Raw genomic sequence first — 23,117 nt, forward strand, 5'->3', positions numbered from 1 at the left:
TTACTGATTCTATTTTAAAGAACTGTTTCCCTCTCATCTGCTTTCTGACAAATAGTATTCACAAATTTATTTCTGGATCTTTTCAGCAGACTGATACATGAACAGTCCTTTGGTTTTTTGTTTTTGCTGGGCTGATTAAAGTGGAAGATGTTTTTGCTTTTAGCAAGTGACTGCTAATGAATTTTCTTTAATGAAGTCCATATGTCTCCTCATTCTAGATGTGCCCATTTTGAGGTGCCCATAAAAACTCTAGAGTGTGGACAGTTGTGAAGTTTTCTTTCGTTTTGAAGGCAGTTGGAACTTTTCAGAATCCATAGTTGAGGCAGCAAGCAGACTAGAGCCTGGGCATGCCGGACAAGCTTGAAGCAAGGTTGTGGTTGAGCCATTCCACAAACAGACCGGCCATAAAAGATAAGGGGCATGCCTGGGAAAACTCCTATGGGTCAGACACTATCTGGACTGGAGTCTCCTGTCTCCTGTCCTTGGATACAGTTTAAAGTGACCTTCCTGCTAACAAAAATAAACCGCCCTCCTACATTACTGACAGTCCGATCTGCACGTATGCCAAAAAAACCCACCCTGCATGCCAGAATCCCCCGCCAATGTTTGAATCAGCAAATCATGTGTAACTGAGCCAAAACCCCCTGACTTTTCCTATATAAACCCCTAACTTTTGGGCCTCAGGGACGACTCCACTGTCTCCTGTGTGAGATACGTGTCGATCCAGAGCTCTGATAATAAACTACCTCATGCATTTGCATCAAGTCGGTCTCTCGTGTTTCCTTGGGTGTACGCTATCCTGAGAATGGAGTGGGGGTCTCCCCAAAAGGAGGTCCTACAGTTTCTACTGTCTTTCTCTCTTTTCTTCTCAAGAACAAGTAGTATACGAGCTTTTGAAGTGGCTTCCCTCTTAGAGGCTATGCGTCCTTAAACATTTGTTTAAGTTTGGATACATACAATTGAAATACTGGCACTTGTATCATAAAATCAAGTCGTATTGTTGGTCCAAGAATGGAACCATGTGAGAATTTTGAATGCTTGTAAAAAAAAAAAAACCCAAAACTCTAAGAAAACAACGCAAGAGTCTTGAGACCTCAGTTTTTTTTTAAAGTACAGAACTATCCTTGGAATGTGTTTTCCTACTCCCCTACGTGGAACAGATAGGAACGAGTTTACTTCAGCTGTGTTTATTGATATGCCTATATGGAAAAACATGTTTTTGACATGTGAAGCTTGTCCTCGTGATTGTATACTTAGTTGACTCTTTTTATAAATAAATAAATAAATAAATAAATAAATAAATTAATTAATTAATAAATAACATGTCTTGTATTTATCATCATGTAATGGTTCAGTGCTCCAAAAGTTAGATAAAATAATGTGTAGATTTTCTAGGTTTAAACAAGCCTGCCAACACATTCTCATCTGTTCTCATGATGGAAAAATTTCATGAAAAAACAAACCAACAAACAAAAATGACCTGCTAATCCACAGTCCTGCTAGCAATAAGCACCTCTACCGCAGTGGTGAAAAATGTTAGCAATCAGGCACCTCCCAGGCCAGGCCCAGGGTACCCAGTGACAATCTTAGCAGTCAGGCATATTCCTGGCCAGCCTCGAGGGACTTGGAGGCAAGAGGTATCACCACTAGGTTCCCAGAGGCTACACATTGCCATTGTCTCCCCTCTCCCACCCCCCCCCAACCTATTGCATTTCATCCTGAGCAGCTGCCCAGTTAGAAAGCCTTAGTTTTTCTTTCGCTATCCCTTCCTCCCTTCCTCCTCCCAGAGGCATCCTCTGAGTCCCCCTCTCCCATCCCTTTAACAAACCTCCCATGTAAGACCTATTGCCTGGTGTGATTATTGTCAGAATCTGCCACTTAGTTACATCAAGAAAACCAAGAGATACTGCATTGACAGCGTTATTAGCGTGTGCACTGGACTTATGCAGTGCGACTGTAAACTTGAGTCTCTCTGTACCTTGCTTTGTTCATTTGGGAAATGGGGCTAATGATAGTGTACCTCCGTATGGCTATCTTGAAGATTAATGATTTGATCTCTTAGTATTCCAAAGACCCCAGATTTAAACTAAATGCTTGAAATATGGTGATATACAGGTTTCAGCTTAGGTCTTTAGCCTAGTGGTGGTTACAAAATGCCTTTATGATAACATCTGAATGGTATCCTTCTCTGCCCATCATATTCAATAATGCAATAAAGAACTGTCTCAAAGGTGTATAAAAACTTCATTTTGCACCTTGTACATGACAAGTTCATTCACATGCACAATTGGTGCTTGGCCACGAATCCATGTTAGCCAAGCAAAATGAGTAAGACCTTTAAGCAAAGAGCAAAAGTGCTTATTTGGAAAACTGCTGAAATCGTGGTTGTTCTAAAATCTCTACATGTGCTGTGTTCCTGGAGTTTAGTAACTAGTAACTAAAGGTGAATTTATCTTAATGTTTCTTTCCTGGCATGAATTTTTTATTCTTATTGTAAGCAACAAATAATTCATTTGATAATGAATGCCACGGTAAATCTAGAAGTAGTGCAATGCGTCTCCTCATAACTTATGACTTAGCATATCACTGAGGTACTAGATTTTGAGGAAAGTAAGCTTTGCCTTCAAAGTATTTCTGGGAAACTGAGAAGGAAATCACTCACAGGTTTAGTGTTCTCTTCAATAACTTCTTCTTCCAGGGGTTCAAGTTTCAGATCCTTCAGTCAGAGGAAATAAAGGCAGAGGAAAAAGAAAAAGATGCCAATCATAACAAAACCAATCAGTATAAAACCATATAGTAGTTATGTTTCATGGGTAATATCAAACCCAAAGCACTTATTTGAAAGGAGATGAACCGATTCTCATTTTTAAAATCGAGCTGTTCTAGTAAAGAGATACTATATCATAATTAAAAGTCAATTCTGAGGAGCTATTTATGATATGTTCAAGTTGTTACTGCTGTTCACTTCACTGATGCTATCAGGGATCTTGGCAGGGTATAGTGTGGGGAGAGCAGACTAGAAATGCATTCAGAGAAAGAATAAAGTTAGCATGACTAGCTTAACAGGCAGACAGCCTCTATTGTAAGTATTAGCACGACTTTCCTTTCCTTGGGAGGTCATTATAGATATTTTTCTATTGTAATAATGCTTTTAGGTTCCAACACACATTTTTCTTTACTAAAATTGGTGAATTGAAGAATAAATAAAAATACGACTAATATTTGTTAAAATAAAATACAGATTATTAAAAACTTAAAATTCTCTCTCTTGGATGACCTTGTTGGGTACCAATGGGAAGAGAGGCCCTTGGTCCTATGAAGGCTTGATGCCCCAGTATAGGGGAAGGCCAGGGAAGGGAGGTGGGAGGGGGTGGATGGGCGGGGGAACACCTTCATAGAAGCAGGGAGGGGGATAGGATAGGGAGTTCCCAGGGGGAAACCAGGAAAGGGGATAACATTTGAAATGTAAATTTAAAAAAAATCCAATAAAAATTCTCTCTCTCTCTCTCTCTCTCTCTCTCTCTCTCTCTCTCTCTCTCTCTGTGTGTGTGTGTGTGTGTCTCATATGTGTGTACATACATCTGGAATAGTGATGTACATACCACAGTGCATGTCTTTCACACCCAGTCTTGATGTAGCATCCTTTACACAGACTTTCTCAGACCATTCTCTTTAAGTACATCCACTCGCTTTGCTGACTTCTGGAGTTCAGCTGAAGTTCATGATCTGATTTTTGTTTCTTAGATTCTTTTACATACTTTCGTCTGTCTTTTAAGAGACCAAATAGATTTACCTCTTTTAAGTATTTCTGGACTGCTATTGCCAGATGTTGCTAGGCACACAGTAGGTAGCCATTGCAGAATTACAGTGGCTCCAGATGGGTGCTCCTGACAGTCAGGACTCTGGGTATTTGAACTGAGGTTCTCATCCTTGCGTTGTGAACACTTCACAGCAAGAGACATCCTCCTCGCCCTGAAGGTATTTTGTATAGATTCAAGCATAGCATGGTTATAACTTACCATCCCCATTATCCACTATTACTATTATAGAAACGAGAAAGGACAGAACAGAATCCCCAAAAAACTGGTAAGTGTTGTTCCCAGGTTTCAGCACCAAATACTGGGTTTATAAAAGAGAGAAAGGGGTTTAGAGAATGGTATATGGCAGTGTGGGGAAAGGGGGTGCCCCAGTGGGCCCATGCTAAGGCATCCCTTCTCCCTGAGGGACCAGACGCACACAGACATGGTATAGAATAGAGTTTATTCAGGGCAGAGGATGGGAGTTAATGGGAAGTGGAGGCAGAGAGGGAGAGAGAGAGAGAGAGAGACAGAGAGACAGAGAGACAGAGAGAGAGGAAGAGGAGAAGAGAAGTGGAGGAGTGGAGGCCGGCCATGACCACATGGTGGGGGGGGGGGAGAAGAACCCAAGAGGAGCAGAGAGGTGAGAGTGCCAAGAGGCAAAAGCTATGAGAGACAGAGGAGGGGCAAGGTCTATTATACTGGGCCAGGTCTATGGGGAGGGGCATACCTGGCTGTTGCCAGGTAATTGTGGGGTGGAGCTTAGACAGAATACTAACAGTAGAAATCACAAATATTATTAACCTCCAACCCCTTGAATGGAATTTTGTTTAGTTTATAATCTAGGAAGGATTATCACAAATACTTAGGAGACAGGGGGGAAATGTATGCTCTGCCTTTTAGCAGGGAGATCAGACCCGGTGCTATCAGCCACAGGCAACAAGGGAGTCAGTGGTGAAATGACATGCATTTAGCCACGGCTTGTCAATTGGATAGTTTTCTCTGGAAACCTAATTCAGCACAGTACAGAATAAGTCACACAAGGAAACGGAACCGTACTGCTCCACCACTCGTTAAGACAGTTCACGCTGAGCACAACACAGCTGGAGTCCCAGGCTTTCAGCAAGTCTCTTGGATGCTGCTCTTACAATAAAACCATCTCATAGGCAGATACGAGACAAAAATCCAGGAAAGAAAGGGATGTGACAATACTTTGATTTAAAACAGTGAGAAAGGTATTACTAAAGTTTAAACCATTTCAGAGAAAAAGAACTGTACACATTTCATACACCAAGAAGAGACAGTTTTGCTTGGAACTTTAAAACCACTTCAAAAAGAGATAGTTGTTCTATAAAAGAATCTAAACTTGTTTAACACAGAAACCCTTATCTATTTCCAGGGCTTCCAACTAACATTCATGGCCACTAGTTTTCCTTTAGTGCCAGTTGACAATTCAGTTCTCATAAAAGGAAAGAGGAAAGTTGACTTGCAACGTGTTTATAGTTCCTGTGTTTGCTACACTAGGAGACCAAGGTCAATGAAAATGCCCTGGCTGAAAGACTGGAGCTAACCAAGGTTGCTTCCCTCTGACTTGGCTATTCTTGTACAAAAAGAATGTTGTTTCCAGCAACCTTGCCCATCTTTAGGCCTCAAGTTTTCACTTTGGTGGTGCTAGCTGTAAGACCTGATCTGCCAGCCTGACCTCTCTTACTGACACTTAAAGATACATTTTCCTATTGTACACTGAAATTGATGCACCCCAAAAGTCAGCTGCCTTTCTCATTGCACCTCAGAAATGGCCTATCACTTGTCTCTCCTTGTTTATGTGCGTGTGCTCTGATAGGGTGAATCCTCAGGTGGTTATGCGCCTTCCTCTCACACCTCTCCATCTGGTGGTGCTATTAACTCCACTTCTAATCTCCTAAGCCTTTTATTTCCATTCCCACACTTAGTATGGACCCATCTCTGTGTTCAGGCCAACAAAACTGAAATTGATATCATTGGCAATGTGGAAGTTGGAGATGACTTCTTGTTTTAATCCATTTTGATCTTGATTTAACACAGTTTGTATCTTTCTGCTTGATTTTCCATCAAAAGTACTAATGTCTTTAATTATAAGTTAAAAGACAATAAATATGTCTGATTTTTCTCCAAACCAAACCAAGTTTCTTTATCTGTTACTTAATGCCAATCATGATCAGGTAGCAGTTCACCATATCCTCGCTGTTTCCCTAAGTGAAAGACTTAGCTGAGATGCTCCACTTTTATGCTATCACTGCCTTCTCCTATTGATTTCTTTGTCTACTAAACTTTAGCTTAAATAAAATGCTTGTTTGTTAGCCAATCAACATTTATTCTAACATTAGTGTCAATACATTTTCTTTTTCCTTAATTATCTTTTCTCCTACCACTGCAGTGGTCTGAGATTGTTAGAATATTCCCCTCCATTTCTCTCAGATGCTATCAAGTGACCCTAACAACACCAACCCACTTTCCCACCCAGAAGTGGTATCATAAGCAGAGTACAAACAGACTAGGAATGGTTTGAGCTCATTAACTCAAGTGAACATAGCCCAAGAGACTGTTGTTTTTGCTAGCTACACATCTAAATTCACTTTATTGCTTGAGTTCTTGAATTCATGTCTGCCAAATCCTGCTCAGCCATGTAAGTGATGAAATGACGTGGTTTCTGTTCCTGGAACAGAGCCAGCAGGGCCTGGGCCTCCAGTGTTGACGGTTACTGTGCCTGTAAAGCTTGTTTGTATGATAAAGTACATATTTTCATGCTCCTCCAAGGAGCTTCTCTGCCGAGGTTAATGACTCCATGATAATCAGAAACAGCACGAGCCTGGGAAGTAAGGATGTGTCTAATGTATTAGCAAAATGGTAGAAATCCGTGACCTTCAGGACAACTCATAAGGCTGTGGAAAAGAACTCTGAAAACACGAGTTCAAAACTATATAATTTCTCAACTATGTAAAATATAAGGATGGAGTAAGAATTGTGTAAGGAGCTTCATAGACATAAGGATCAGAGGTAGCTATACTATGAGCCAGCTTGTCGGAAAGATACTAAGGAAGGAGACAGAAATTTAGGGAGTGGTGATCTCAGGGCAAGGTCCCTCTAAGCTAAGTTTACAAAGGCAGGCAGATCTCTGAATTCTTTTGCAGTGTTTAAAAAAGAACGTACTTACTGTCCATTTCCTAAGAGTGAAGGGGCTAAGGTCATGGAATGCTGACTAGTAGAGTGGTCAAGAGGGAATCTGGCATAAATGACTGAATTGATATATAACAATGAAAGACTAGACTTTTGATCTGCATGAGATGAGCCAACAGTGAGCAATAGCAATTCTTTCTTAGAATTTTTCATAGTTCTTTAGAATTTTTTTAAAACAGGATTTCTTGTGAGAAATCCCAAGAATTACTTAGAGAGTGAGCACAGCTCTGTCAGAATGTTTTCTAGCAGCCATCCAGAGAAGGCTATCTGAAGAATGAGCATAATTCTTTCAGAATGTTCCCTGGTTTTGTGATTTTTTTTGATCAGAAAACCTAAGAATTGCTTTTAGAAATTTTCTAATGGGATTTCTGACTTTGGTTAAAAATTTTTCTAGAAAGACAGAGCTGTCTCAAATAGAGAGCTGTCTCAAGAGAGAGCTGTCTCAAGAGAGAGCTGTCTTGAGCAGACTTCAGAACCAAGAGCTTTCTACAGAGAACTGTCTAGAGAACCATCTTGAGCAGAACATTTGCCATTAGCTTGTAACCCATGGTTTGACATTGAGTCCTTTGTTTCACCTCTCTCAAACCTTTCCATAGAAACTCTCTCCAAGCCAAGACTGGTCCTTGGCATGTGTCTCAGAATATCTGTTATTTTGTTAGCATTTTCATACCCTTCCAGAAACATCTCAATTTTATTAATTTAGAAAGACAATTTCTACTACTCATAATTAAATCCTTAATCGAGTCATCATAATTTTAAAAGTATAACTCACACCATTTATGAAAGGTTGCTTTTATCTTTGAAACTGTATAAGCATAGTAACAATGTATTGTTACTATGTTACTACATATTGCTACTATGGCACTATACATTGCTATGCTACTATATATTGTTACTACATTACTATATATTGCTACTATGTTACCACACTTGATACAAGCTGAATAACTCCATAAAGTAATGTTATTTATGCCTGGTGATGGTGGCACATTCTTTAATCCTGGCAGCTGGGAAACAGAGGCAGGCAAATCTCGGTTGAATCTCTGAGTTAGAGACTTGCCTGGTCTATCATGAGTCCAGGGCTAATTGAGAAATGCTGTCTCAAAAACCAAACCAAAATGATATGCTGCTTAAGAACATACAGTGTAGCTCCAAAGATGTCTTCATCATATTCTTACTCACTAGGAAAGTATAACACTAAAACTGTCAATCAGTATGCTAATCTCTAGAAGTTGAGCAAAGAATAACCCTGTTCCCTAAATTAAAAGATTCTCAAGACTTTACTTGTATGACTTTATGAAATAGATTAGCATCATTTACACATAATCTAAAGAGTTCATTTAATTATCAGCCCTGGCCCTTATTTTAAATTTAACTCTGAGCTTTCCTATTTATTTTAACAAGCAAACAAATAACCAATCAGAAAACAAGGCCTCATAGCTACCAATCCACAGAGTCAATTAGATATTGAACACTATTCTATCCACAGGGAAGCCATGGGTGGATATTCATGAAGTGAGGAAACTGAGTCAGGAGAGAAGGGAGTTGGGAGAGGGAGAGAAAGAAAGAGAGGGGGGATACCTACCTTCTTTTCCAGTCTATCAATTAATTTCTGGAGTCTGTTTATCTGGGTCATCCACTGGTTGTCTTCTTCTAACAATGCTTGGCAAGAAATCACAAAGGCAGAATGTTAAATTTTTAAGAATGTCGAGTGCTTAGATATCTATCGTTCTAGCCTGAAGGAAGAACACATTGCCACTGACTTTTAAACACATTCCTAAAACTCTCTCCCTCAAGTGACTTCCAAGGACCGAACTCACAGAAATCCCTGCATCACTGGCTTCATTTACAAGCCTCCCCTGCTCCTTTAAAAAGTTTCTTTTTTAAAAAAATTATTGTGTACTGTACTGCTCCGTGAAGCTCGAGAGAACAGATCTTGCTGAGCCCTTTTTTACAATGTGGTAAGACACTTTTCTTTGGAAAAGGAAGGAAAGTCCTGATTCTAAACTCATCTGTAAGGCAGGGGAAGGAACAGATAAAATCAGAACCTTGATTTGGAGCTGTGATGCAAAAGAAGTGTAATAGCAAGGTAGCTGCTGTTTCCTTTCCTACTGACTAACATGGAAATACAGGGATCCTTTAGTCATGGCTTAGAAATACAGAGTGCAAACTGAAGCCTGTTTTATATTCATGTATATGAAATATTCTCTCTCTCTCTTTCTCTCTCTCTCTCTCTCTCTCTCTCTCTCTCTATATATATATATATATATATATATATAAATGGATGTTGTATGCATATGTATTTCATATCAAAGTATGTATAAATGTGGATATATATGTACATATATATACATAGATACAGATCTGCATATCTGGTACCATGTAATACACTGTCAAAGTGTCCCATGCTGTTTCAGCTCACTGAGACATGGCTTTAGAAGTAGGATTGCCCTCCCTCCTCATTTCAGCCGCAAGCATGTTTATTTCTATGTGTCCTCTAAGGCACCTCGTCTGGGGATGCTCAGGCTCTTTAACTTTGCAGCAGGGAGGAACTAGAACATCAGAACAACTCAAGTGTAAACACAGTATGCCCCAGAGAGGTCCTAGCAGGTAAAGCACTGCCAACATGTCTTATTATTGTTTTCCCCATGTATAAGAGTGCCTGTAGTGAAAAGAAGAAGCCAGGACTTCAGACACGGGAAGCATCGTATCCACGAAGAGAAAGCTCAATTGGGAACTCTGCTCAGATTTCTAATTTCATGATCTCATCTTTAGATATTGCTATTTGTTCTTTTACTTGGAAGCCCCACTAAAAGGGGGATACTCTCCTGGAGCTATCTCTGAGCAACCCCAGCTGGCTGCCTTCACGGGGCTTCCTCTGTCAGTTTCTGTAGGATGTTTTAAGAATTCGTTTTGATAATATTCTCTCTCTTCCCCCTCTCCTCACCCTCATCTCTCCCTTCCCTCTCCCTCCCCCTCTCCTCATTCTTTTACTTTGGCTTGTTATTTACATGATAAGCCCATTCATTTGAAATCCAAAATACGGCAGTTTCAGGTCATTCTCTGGACTATACAGAAAACACCACTTTAAACCTTGTCTAAACACTGCTTTTAATATCATTGTAACTATTTTAATAGAAAGATGTAAAGGAAGACATTATGGTCTGAGACCTTGAATGGGCATCCTAGCTTCCTACGTGCTGATGACAGCTCATTCAAGATGTCTCAAAAGTGCTTGTTTAAGGTATATTAGTTATTCTTCCTTCAAATGAGAGCAATATTGAATTCATAGCTCCAAGTCTTGCTTTAGCATAGAAAGAAGTGGAATGGAGACTTAAATCATAAAGAGGCACTATTCTCATATAGAAATAGCACAGTAAATCCCATTGATCTTTAAGATTGCAAAGGTAAAGCACAGTGCTTTCTCTCAAAATGTACTTTGTATCTGTCTTTTAGGAGGAAGAATGCACCAACAAGGTACAAAGTAAAAAAACAAAACAAAAACAAAAACAAAAAACAAAACCATTGGCCCTGCATCAAAGTAGTGGCATAAGAAATGGGTTTAAAGAAAACACTTTAGGTAAAAAAAACCCAGCATGATTACTTTTTAATTCACAAATTAAGCAGAATATTTCTAAGCTGAGTTGTTGCCTACAAACATCTAAAAAAAACCCAGTCAGTGGAAACTATAGCTTTGCCTAAGCCTTCTCATGCAAACACTAACCAGGCCTCATCCTACTAACTTCCATAATTGAAAATTATGGATACATTCAGGATAGCGTGACCATAATTAATTTCTACATTTTTTCTAAAAAGTAATCGTATTTATCTATCTATCTATCTATCTATCTATCTATCTATCTATCTATCTATCTATCTATCTATCATCTATTGTAGTATGTGTGTGTCTGTGTGTGTGTATTTGTGTGTGCAAGCACATGCATGCACAGGGGAAATTCATGCATCTCAAGGCATGTATGTAAAAGTCAGCTAACAAACTGTCGGTGTCGGTTTAGCTATGGGGTCTGACTTTCTACCATGTGCATTTTAGGGATCAAGTTCAGGATTCCAGGCTCTGCAGTAAGCATATTTACTCCTGGAGGCATCTTGCTGACTCGGTGCTTTCAAAATGGTTCAAATGGAAACACTGTCATCTGTGTCTGGCCTGGGGAACCCAGCGCTGCCATTTCACAGCCACAAAAGCAGTCTGTAATCTGGTTTCCGACTTCTTGCTCTTTCATTCTGCACAGTTCCTGTGCAAGCCCCACAGGGGCAACTTTGTACAGCTCTTGCTCCATTGAGGGACATAGTTTTCTTCTTTCTGAGTAGCAGGGTTGGCATGTGACTTATTTGGCCAGTGGAAAATTAGGTGGCAAGACTAACATTGTAGTTTAAATGTATTTATGTAATTTTGGTCTGTTTGCACTTCTGACACCTACCTGGAAGCAAGAATGCTACACCAGTAGCTCAGAACTTGGCCTAGAGCCTGGCTGACAGTATCCAAACTTCAGCCAACCATCCTCATGAGGAAGAAAAGAGTATTTGTAGTTGTAACTCTTGAGATTTTGGGCTTCTTTGACAACAAAAACGGGCTAATAGTCCATATAATCATAGATAAATTATTTTCTATTCTGAGCATTTTTTTTCTGAGTCAGTTGGAAGAATGTGGTAACACATTCATTGTGTAAGGATTTGGGGTCAAATACGACTATTCAAAAGTGCGCTCTGACATCTTCCAATCAAGTGGAATGTACTTGAAATGTTGGGTATTGAAGTATTTGATTTAAAATGGTAAACTGATGTGTTCAAGTGCAGATGTGTTTGTATACATTCATGTTTACCATAGTTACTTGAATACTGGGCAAACATGACCTTGCATACTTCAGAATGATTTTACAATAACTGTAAATGTTATAGTTAAAATGTAAGACTCAAACCACTACCAGTCAGAATTAGCCCAACAAACATTGCATGACCTCACGGTCTTCAGAAGCCTCAACTATGGCCAATCCTAAGATTTTTTTAGATGAGTTTATAATACACGCTTCAGGGGACTTGGAGAGGGAGAAGGTGTGGGGTGGAGGAGCAAGCTCAGAACCAGGGTGCCCTGCAGTGCAAGTGTCCTGGGAATTGGCTGTTAGAGTCCTCTCTGATGTGTCCACCCCTCTGTGAGCTATCCAGGCACATCTACTCGGATCTGATGGGATGGGCAAGAGGTTACCTCCTCACTTCCTAATACTCAGCCCCTCTTTGGTTTCACGTGCATTTCGTAAAACGGAAGCATTCCAGGCGTCTGCTTTTAATCTGTCTACACGGTGAGGAAGGACATCGAAGTCGGCTTACCTGGACTGCTGACGTTGAACTGCGGGCTGTTGGGGGAGAAACTGTTGTGTCTCTGGACTCTGCGGCTGGATCGCTTTCCAGGCCACTGAATGGACAGGACTTCTGGCTTGGATGGCCCTTGCCTGAAACAAGAGCCAGCATTGAGCTCTACTGTCAGAGATCGAGCATCTTCCCTTAGGATGAGATACTAAAGTATCAACCACTAGGGTTTCCTGGGATATTTAAGGGATGCGTGGGAGAAATACTGCCTGCAAATATGCTCTGGATAGCCAGGCTCATTGTTACTGCAAAACAATAAGAAGGTTCTGGGTTTTCATTATTCTTTTTTTTTTCTGTTTTCTTTTTTTTTTTTGCATTCTTTTTTTTTTATTCGATATAATTTATTTACATTTCAAATGACTTCCCCTTTTCTAGCCCCCCCACTCCCCGAAAGTCCCGTAAGCCCCCTTCTCTTCCCCTGTCCTCCCACCCACCCCTTCCCACTTCCCCGTTCTGGTCTTGCTGAGTACTGTTTCACTGAGTCTTTCCAGAACCAGGGGCCACTCCTCCTTTCTTCTTGTACCTCATTTGATGTGTGGATTATGTTTTGGGTATTCCAGTTTTCCAGGCTAATATCCACTTATTAGTGAGTGCATACCATGATTCACCTTTTGAGTCTGGGTTACCTCACTTAGTATGATATTCTCTAGCTCCATCCATTTGCCTAAGAATTTCATGAATTCATTGTTTCTAATGGCTGAATAGTACTCCATTGTGTAGATATACCACATTTTTTGCATCCACTCTTCTGTTGAGGGATACCTGGGTTCTTTCCAGTATCCGGCAATTATAAATAGGGCTGCTATGAACATAGTAGAACATGTATCCTTATTACATGGTGGGGAGTCTTCTGGGTATATGCCCAGGAGTGGTATAGCAGGATCTTCTGGAAGTGAGGTGCCCAGTTTTCGGAGGAACCGCCAGACTGATTTCCAGACTGGTTGTACCAATTTGCAACCCCACCAGCAGTGGAGGAGTGTTCCTCTTTCTCCACACCCTCTCCAACACCTGCTGTCTCCTGAATTTTTAATCTTAGCCATTCTGACTGGTGTAAGATGAAATCTTAGGGTTGTTTTGATTTGCATTTCCCTAATGACTAATGAAGTTGAACATTTTTTAAGATGCTTCTCCGCCATCCGAAGTTCTTCAGGTGAGAATTCTTTGTTTAACTCTGTACCCCATTTTTTAATAGGGTTGTTTGGTTTTCTGGAGTCTAACTTCTTGAGTTCTTTATATATATTGGATATTAGTCCTCTATCTGATGTAGGATTGGTGAAGATCTTTTCCCAATTTGTTGGTTGCCGATTTGTCCTCTTGATGGTGTCCTTTGCCTTACAGAAACTTTGTAATTTTATGAGGTCCCATTTGTCAATTCTTGCTCTTAGAGCATACGCTATTGGTGTTCTGTTCAGAAACTTTCTCCCTGTACCGATGTCCTCAAGGGTCTTCCCCAGTTTCTTTTCTATTAGCTTCAGAGTGTCTGGCTTTATGTGGAGGTCCTTGATCCATTTGGATTTGAGCTTAGTACAAGGAGACAAGGATGGATCAATTCGCATTCTTCTGCATGCTGACCTCCAGTTGAACCAGCACCATTTGTTGAAAAGGCTATCTTTTTTCCATTGGATGTTTTCAGCCTCTTTGTCGAGGATCAAGTGGCCATAGGTGTGTGGGTTCATTTCTGGATCTTCAATCCTGTTCCATTGATCCTCCTGCCTGTCACTGTACCAATACCATGCAGTTTTTAACACTATTGCTCTGTAGTATTGCTTGAGGTCAGGGATACTGATTCCCCCAGATTTTCTTTTGTTGCTGAGAATAGTTTTAGCTATCCTGGGTTTTTTGTTGTTCCAGATGAATTTGATAATTGCTCTTTCTAACTCTGTGAAGAGTTGAGTTGGGATTTTGATGGGTATTGCATTGAATCTGTATAGTGCTTTAGGCAAAATGGCCATTTTAACTATATTGATTCTACCGATCCATGAGCATGGGAGGTTTTCCCATTTTTTGAGGTCTTCTTCCATTTCCTTCTTCAGAGTCTTGAAGTTCTTGTCATACAGATCTTTCACATGTTTGGTAAGATTCACCCCAAGATACTTTATACTGTTTGTGGCTATTGTGAAGGGGGTCATTTCCCTAATTTCTTTCTCAGCCTGCTTATCCTTTGAGTATAGGAAGACCACTGATTTGCTAGAGTTGATTTTATAACCTGCCACTTTGCTGAAGTTGTTTATCAGCTGTAGGAGCTCTCTAATGGAGTTCTTTGGGTCACTTAGGTAGACTATCATGTCGTCTGCAAATAATGATAGTTTGACTTCTTCCTTTCCAATTTGTATCCCTTTGACCTCCTTATGTTGTCGAATTGCCCGAGCTAGTACCTCAAGTACAATATTGAAAAGATAAGGAGAAAGGGGGCAGCCTTGTCTGGTCCCTGATTTCAGTGGGATTGCTTCAAGTTTCTCTCCATTTAGTTTGATGCTGGCTACCGGTTTGCTGTATATTGCTTTTACTATGTTTAGGTATGGGCCTTGAATTCCTGTTCTCTCCAAGACTTTAAGCATGAAGGGATGCTGAATTTTGTCAAATGCTTTTTCAGCATCCAATGAAATGACCATGTGGTTTTGTTCTTTGAGTTTGTTTATGTAGTGGATTGTATTGATGGATTTCCGTATATTGAACCAACCCTGCATTCCCGGGATAAAGCCTACTTGATCATGGTGGATGATCGTTTTGATGTGTTCTTGGATTCGGTTGGCAAGAATTTTATTGAGTATTTTTGCATCGATGTTCATAAGGGAAATTGGTCTGAAGTTCTCTTTCTTTGTTGGATCTTTGTGTGGCTTTGGTATCAGCGTAATTGTGGCTTCGTAGAAGGAATTGGGTAGTGTTCCTTCTGTTTCTATTTTGTGGAATAGTTTGAAGAGTATTGGTGTTAACTCTTCTTTGAAGGTCTGGTAGAATTCTGCACTGAAGCCATCTGGTCCTGTGCTTTTTTTGGTTGGAAGACTTTCTATGACTCCTTCTGTTTCTTTAGGCATTATGGGACTGTTTAGATGGTCTAGTTGGTCCTGATTTAATTTTGGTATTTTGTATCTGTCAAGGAAATTGTCCATTTCCTCCAGATTCTCCAGTTGTGTTGAGTACAGGCTCTTGTAGTAGGATCTGATGATTTTTTGGATTTCCTCAGTTTCCGTTGTTATATCTCCCTTTTCATTTCTAAGTTTGTTAATTTGGATACTTTCTCTGTGCCCTTTGGTCAGTCTGGCTAAGGGTTTATCTATCTTGTTGATTTTCTCAAAGAACCAGCTCCTGGTTTTGTTGATTTTTTGTATGGTTCTCTTTGTTTCTACTTGATTGATTTCGGCCCTGAGTTTGATGATTTCCTGCCTTCTACTCCTCCTGGGCGAAATAGCTTCTTTTTGTTCTAGGGCTTTCAGGTGTGTCATTAAGCTGGTAATGTATGCTCTCTCCATTTTCTTTTTGGAGGCACTCAGGGCTATGAGTTTTCCTCTTAGCACTGCTTTCAATGTGTCCCATAGATTTGGATATGTCGTGTTTTCATTTTCATTATGTTCTAAAAAGTCTTTAATTTCTTTCTTTATTTCTTCCTTGACCAAGGTATCATTGAGTAGAGTATTGTTCAGTTTCCACGTGTATGTGGGTTTTCTGTTGTTTCTGTTGCTATTGAAGACCACTTTTACTCCATAGTGATCAGATAGGAGGCATGGGATTAGTTCTATCTTCTTATATTTGTTGAGGTCTGTCTTGTGACCAATTATATGGTCGATTTTGGAGAAGGTACCGGTTTTCATTATTCTTAAAATTAAGTCCAAGTGAAATTTAGTTTGTAATCTAACCCTTCCATCTATCATGAGCCAAGTCTTTAATAGAAATAGAATGTGTGTTCATGATGTGCAGTGTTTTGCATCAGTTTGAGAAGATCTATGAAGTTTTCTTTGTTTAATTAATATTTTACATTTTTGTGCCAATCTACTAAAATCCATATATTTTAAAAAGCCAAATAACTGAATCTTCCTCCTCCCATGATATGCCTCCACTCTTGTTTCATAGATATTTCTTAGCAAGTATTTATTGTACCATTTATCTTCCTATCAGAACTCAACATACTTAAGCCATTATATCTGCACTTATTTTAGGCTTTCTAATGTCATTCCAATGTGAAATGATCAAGCTGGTGCTAAATACCTGGAATGATTGTAAAGAACTTCCAAGAAAGAAGTTTAGCTAAAATGATGGATTTAGCAAAATTTGCCTTTCTTGTTCCTTGGTTGTCACACAGAACACAATTGTTGGAACTTATACTATCTTCAGTTATGTGGCAAATGTGAGAATGAAAGACATGTGCTTGTGATATGAAAAGGAGAGTCACTGAACAGTATCTAGAGATGTTGTGCTGGCCTTGGTTGGCCTATGGAGTTGTGTACCTAGGAAATCCCCTGAGCATCTGATCCACTTTCTAAATATTTATTTTCCACTGTAGGTAGTCAACGATAATATTCATTTGCTTTTTCTGAGAATGAATTCTTAATTATCTTTTACTAGCAAAAATTTCTTTAGTTTTGTGTTATTTTTTCTATCATTGTTTCCTTTGTTTGATAATAACTAAGACTCAGCACTTCCTAAGCTAGATTTCTTACAAAGTTCTTTGCAAGAATCCTGGTGTTTGTGCTTTTATGACACCAAGGCTTTAGGGAAGTCAGTCATCTTAAAGAACGCTTCCCCTGACTCTGGCCAACTGCAGACCTTTGCTTTTCCTTGGGATCTCCCAAGTATAATCCCCAGTCTCACATCCAGTAATGTAGTGGACCACCTGCTACAGTCTCTCCTCACTCTTAGCCCCCACTCCAGGAGACTAGGTAACTCCTGGTAGAAGACTGTTACCTCCCTCCTGTGGACACACACCTCAAGTCCCACTCCTTACCTGTCTCTGCTCCCAGTGTCAGTTCCCAATACTTAGAAACGCATTTTACATGGAATCCCCAGAAGTTACACTTATCAGGATTCCAGAAGAATTTTCTACCAAGCAACATACAACCACAACATTTTCCAAAGATCCATAGATGGCAACACAAATCAAGGAACAATGCACCCACCCAACAAAGACAAGACCAGATATTAGCTCCTAGAGTTGAAACCTTCCAAAACCCAAGAGCCTAAATACCAGTGTGATGACATAATCAATAGTGGCCAGGATAATACATCTCTACTAGAACTCAGCAATCCTTCCACAACAGGCTCTAATTTTGGCAACATAGCTCAAATATAAGAAAATAGCTTAAAATGGCCTTTATGAATATGGTAGAGGTCCTTAAAGAGAAAATGAGCAAATACTTTAACAAAATCTATGAAAGCACAAACAGTGAAAGGAAGTGAATAAAACAAAGGCTAAAATGGGAATAGAATTATTCATAAAGAAAATTCAAAGTGGAGGAAATCAGGAAATGAAAAATTCTGGAATTCAACAGGAACCTCAGAGACAAACCTCACCAACAGAACCAGAGAGATTGAAGAGCACTGAAGACACAATGGAAGAAATGGATACTTCTGTCAAAAAACTGTTAAATCTAATATAGATGTAACATATAATATACATAATATATTATATATGTATATATAAAATCATGTATACATATATTGGCACAAAACATATAGGAAACCTAGGACACTATTTTTTTTTTTTAAAAATCTAAGAATAATTGGAATAAAGGAAGGAGAAGAAACTCAGGTCAAAAGCCCAGAAAATATTTTCAACAAAATTGTAGAAAAACATTTCTAAATTAAAGTCTGGTATGCCTATGAAGGTTCTGTTTGGTTGGAAACCCTACTCATCCCCTGCACAAGCTAAGAAAGTCTATTTGCTCTTTTTTCTCCAGCCCTACTGCAGGGAGTAAACTCGGGGCTAACATGTCATCTCTCCCTGTCTTCATGTTTACAGCAACCCACTCACAAATGCCCAGGGGCTTAACTTTTTTTTAAAAAATCACATCAGGCACAGTCCTGCCTCCCAGCTCACATACCATCACCTCATGCCTTTGCTCATAAAACCCCTTTACTTTAACCCCAGCATGAGACTCCATTGACCTCTACCCATGAGATCAGTGAACTCTCCTGAGAGCTCCCTCTCAATAAACCTGTCTTCATACTCTTGAATTGGCTAGAATCAGTGTATTATATTGGCAGAGAAACCTATTAGGTACAAGAAACATACAGAACACCAAATAGACTAGACTAAAAAAAAAATACCCTTGCCACATAATAATCAAAACACTAAATGTAAAGAACAAAGAAGAAATATTAAATGCTGAATGGCACAAGAACAAATAGCATTATAAAGCAATTACAATAATACTTGACTTCCCAATAACTCTAAAAGCCAAAAGGTCACAGGTATGAAGATCTACAAATTGTGCAAGACCGCAGATGCCAGTCTAGACTACCATACCCAGCAAAACTTCCCATCACTATAGATGGAGAAAAAAGACATTTCATAAAAAACAAAAACCAAATTTAAGCAATATCTACTACTCCAGCCTTATAGAAGGTACCAGAAGGAAAATTCCAACTTAAAGAGGTAAATCACAAGAAAACACAAGGAATAAATAACCTCAGATCAGCGAATCAAAAGAAGGGTAACACACACACATACACACACACACACACACACACACAACTACAAAATAAAGGAAATCAACAAATACTGCTCATTGATATCTCTCAACATCAGTGGTTCAATTTTTCATCAACAAAAAATACAGACTAAACTAATGGATGTGAAAATAGGATCCATAGATATCCTCTTCTGGTGAAAGAATGGGAAAAGTTATTCTCAGCAAATGGACCTACAAAGCAAGATATTATTAACTGTTGTAGCCATTTTAATATCTGACAAAATAGACTTCAACCAAAACTAATCAGAAGAGATGGAGACCAACCAACCAACCAACCAACCAAAAAACAAACAAACAAACAAACGAACTGAAAACAAAGAAACAATGGAGCTCATTGTAAACCAAATGGATCTAATAGGTCTTTATAGACAATTTCACTCTAACACATCTCATGAAACTTTCTCCAGTATTGAGAACATACTTGGTCACAAAGCAAGTCTCAACATATACCAGAAAATTCATTCACACTGCATTCTATCAGACCACTATGGGTGCACTAAAGTTGGATATCAGCAACAATAGAGAATCATCAGGAAACTTACAAACTCATTGAAACCGAACAACTAATTACTGAATGAAAAGTTGGTCAGGACAGATATTAAGAAAGAAATTAAAGACTTTTTAGAATTGGATGAAAAAGAATATGCAATTTACCTAAACATAGGGAACACAGTGAAAGCAGTTTTAAGAGGAGAGTTCATAGCACAAAGAATGTACATTCAAAACAATGGAGAGATCTCATACTAGTAACTTAACACGACACCTGATAGCTCTAGAACAAAACATTCACAACCATAAAGAGTAGTTGGCAAGAAATAATCAAATAATCAGGACTGAAATCAATAAAATACAAACAATAAATAATACAAAACATCAATGAAACAGTTTATTCTTCCAGAAAATCAAAAGGACCAACAAACCCTTATCCAAATTAACTAAGAGGTAAAGAAAAAATATCCCGAATAACAAACTTAGAAATGAAAAGGGGACGTAATAATACGCACTGAGGAAATCCAGAGAATCTTAAGGACATACTTTAAAACCCTATACTCCACCAATTTGGAAAATCTAAAAGAAATGAATAATTTTCTCAATAGATACCACTTTCCAAAGTGAAATCAATATCAGATAAATAATTTAAAAAGATCTAAAATGCCTAATGAAATAGAAACAGTAATTAAAATCTCCTCTTCCAAGAAAGAGTCTTGGACCAGATGATTTTAGCATAGAATTTATGAGGTCACAGTTACTGATGCCCAAACCACATTACAACCCAAAAAAAAGAGAGCCACAGGCCATGTTTAAAATGAGCAGAAATGCAAAAAATCACAAGAAAGTACTGCAAACTATATCCAAGAACACATCAAGAAGAGCACCTACTATAATCAAGTAGGTTTCTTCCCAGAGATGCAGGCACGGTTCAGCATGAGTAAGTTCATAAATGTTATCCACCATATAACTAAACAGAAAGACAAAACACATGATCTTTTCATTAGATGCAGAAAAGTCCTTTGACAAAATCAAACACTCCTTCATGATAAAGGTATTGTAGAGATTAGGGATACAAGGCACACATAACTGTAACAGTTTACAGTAGACTCATAGCCAACCTCAACTTCAATGGAGAAAAAGCACTAAGATCAGGAACAAGATAAGGTTTTCCACTTTCCATACCTATTCAACATAGTATTTGAATTCTTAGCAAGAACAGTAAGACAGCTGGAAGAGATGAAGGGGATACAAAATGGAAAGGTCAAATTCAAAGTTTTTTTTATATATATGCAGATAATAAGATGCATATTAATCAGTGGAATCAAATTAAAGACCAGGACATAAAATCTACACACTATGGACACCTGAATTTTGATAAGGAGGCTAGAAACACACACTGAGGGGGAAAAGGGCATCTTCAAAATACATTGGAGCTATTCAAACTGAATGGCTGCAAGTAGAAGAATCCAGATAGATCCACACTCATCACCCTGCACAAACTCCACTCCAAAGGCTTTACAGACCTCAATATAAAACCAGATACACTGATCATGTTAGAAGAGAAAGTATGGATAGCCTTAAATTCATTGGTGGGAAAAGGCTTTCTGAACAGATCACCATTAGCACAGCACTAAAATTAATAATTAGTAAACAGGACCTCATGAAATTGAAAAGCTTCTGTAAGGCAAAGGACACTGTCATTCAGACAAAGTAGCAGCTACAGAATGGGAAATGATTTTTACCAACTACATATCTGATAGAGGCCTAATATTTAAGATATATAAAATACTCTCGAAACTCATACCAACCCCCCTCCCCACAAATAATCAAATTAAAATGGAGGCACAGATCTAAATAGAGAATTCTCAAAAAATGGAAACTCAAATGGCTGAGAAACACTTTTATAAAGGCTTAACATCCTTAACATCAGAGAAATACAAATCAAAGCTACTTTGACCTTTCATCTTATACCAGTCAGAATAGCTAAGGTCAATAAAACAAATGGCAGCTCATGTTGCAAAGAATGTGGAGTAGGGGGAAAAACTCAGCCATTTCTGGTGGGAGTGAAAACTTGTATAGACACTGTGGAAATCATTGGGATGGCGTAACAGGAAGATGGGAATCAATCTACTTCAAGATCCAGTCGTACCACTCTTGGACATCTACTCAAAGGATGCTCAATCCTACCACAGAGACACTTGGTCAACCGAGTTCATTGCTGCTCTATTCATACTACCTAGAAACTGGAAACAATCTAGATCACCCTTGACAGACAGATAAAGAAAACATGGTATATTTTTGCAAGGGGGCATTACTCAGTTGATAAAAATATGAAATCATGGAATTTTCAGGTAAATGGATGGAATTAGAAAAAATGAGTAACCGAATGAGTAATTCAGATCTAGAAAGGCAAATACAGTATGTATTTGCTTATATGTGAACATTAGCTATTAAGTCAAAGCTAACCATTCTACAATCCAGAGAACCTCAGAGGTATAGAGTAACGGACCTGGGGCTGTGGGAAGCTAGATCTTCCTAGTATCTGGAAAAAGAATAGAGAGTTATAGATGAATGGAGATACTGGAATGGGAGTATCAAGTGGGAAGGTAGCAGGAGTGGGGTGGAGAGTATGACAAGAGAAGAGATACAGGGTAAGACAGCTAAAATGAAGGACTAAGGACTACTTGAGGGATGGTGTGGATACCAAAACCAGTAGAAACTTACACACACACACACACACACACACAATATATATATATATATATATATATATATATATATATATCATATATTATATATGAAGGAGATCTAAATAAATTTGTCAAATAATGAGGGGCAACATAATATCATCTGGATAGCTCTTGTCACCAAATGAAGATTCTAGTATTGGGATTGAGTTCCATCCTGAAATAGTCCAGGCATAAGTTGTTCTCCACAATGTGATGGCAAGACTCCATTGCTAAAGACAACACCTAGACAACTCCCTGAACATGGAAACATTGAGCTGATGCCTACATAGAGCCCTTACTCACATGTTCTAGTGTCTTTGGTACAGGAAGATACTCTGCACTCTACCCAGGGAGAAATATCAACCCAGTCACAAAATATTTGATTTATAATGGTGTCCCAACTACAAGATATGCTAAGGTAATGGTGAAATAAAGCTTGTGGGAGAAACCAGCCATCTGAGTGACCAAAGTCTTACTCTGTGAGATGGAAACTATTCCTGATACTGCTTGGGTGACCAAGAAACTGAAACTAGATAGTCTAGGGTCCTAAGGTAAAATTAAATACTACTGTTCTTTAAAAAAAAAATGTAGTGATAAAATGACTCCTAATGACATTCTACTATTCTCATAGGCCAGTGTCTTGTTTCGCCATTATTAGAAGCTCCTTTCTTTATCAGATGGGAACAAATACAGAGAGACTCCACAGTCAGACATGCAGAGACTGAGAATTTCAACTCCAGACCAGATGACTCCATCAAATCCCTCCCATGAGGCCTCAGGGAACCCTGTGGAAGAGGAGGCAGAAAGAATTTAAG

The 23,117-nt window shown here is 38.9% G+C and overlaps 1 protein-coding gene across 1 annotated transcript in view; it reads right to left on the bottom strand.

Moving 5' to 3' along the window:
- Necab1 (N-terminal EF-hand calcium binding protein 1) overlaps nucleotides 1-23,117 on the bottom strand; it is a 170,702-nt gene that overhangs the window by 15,337 nt on the left and 132,248 nt on the right. Inside the window, exons 7-9 of the mRNA XM_052176111.1 lie at nucleotides 12,357-12,478; nucleotides 8,599-8,675; nucleotides 2,663-2,716 (exon numbers count right to left, since the gene is read on the bottom strand). Coding sequence (XP_052032071.1) covers nucleotides 2,663-2,716; nucleotides 8,599-8,675; nucleotides 12,357-12,478 — 253 coding nt within the window. The remainder of the gene's footprint in view (nucleotides 1-2,662; nucleotides 2,717-8,598; nucleotides 8,676-12,356; nucleotides 12,479-23,117) is intronic.

This window comes from Apodemus sylvaticus, chromosome 3, assembly GCF_947179515.1.
Source record: "Apodemus sylvaticus chromosome 3, mApoSyl1.1, whole genome shotgun sequence".
In the NCBI taxonomy this organism is placed as follows: Eukaryota; Metazoa; Chordata; class Mammalia; order Rodentia; family Muridae; genus Apodemus; species Apodemus sylvaticus.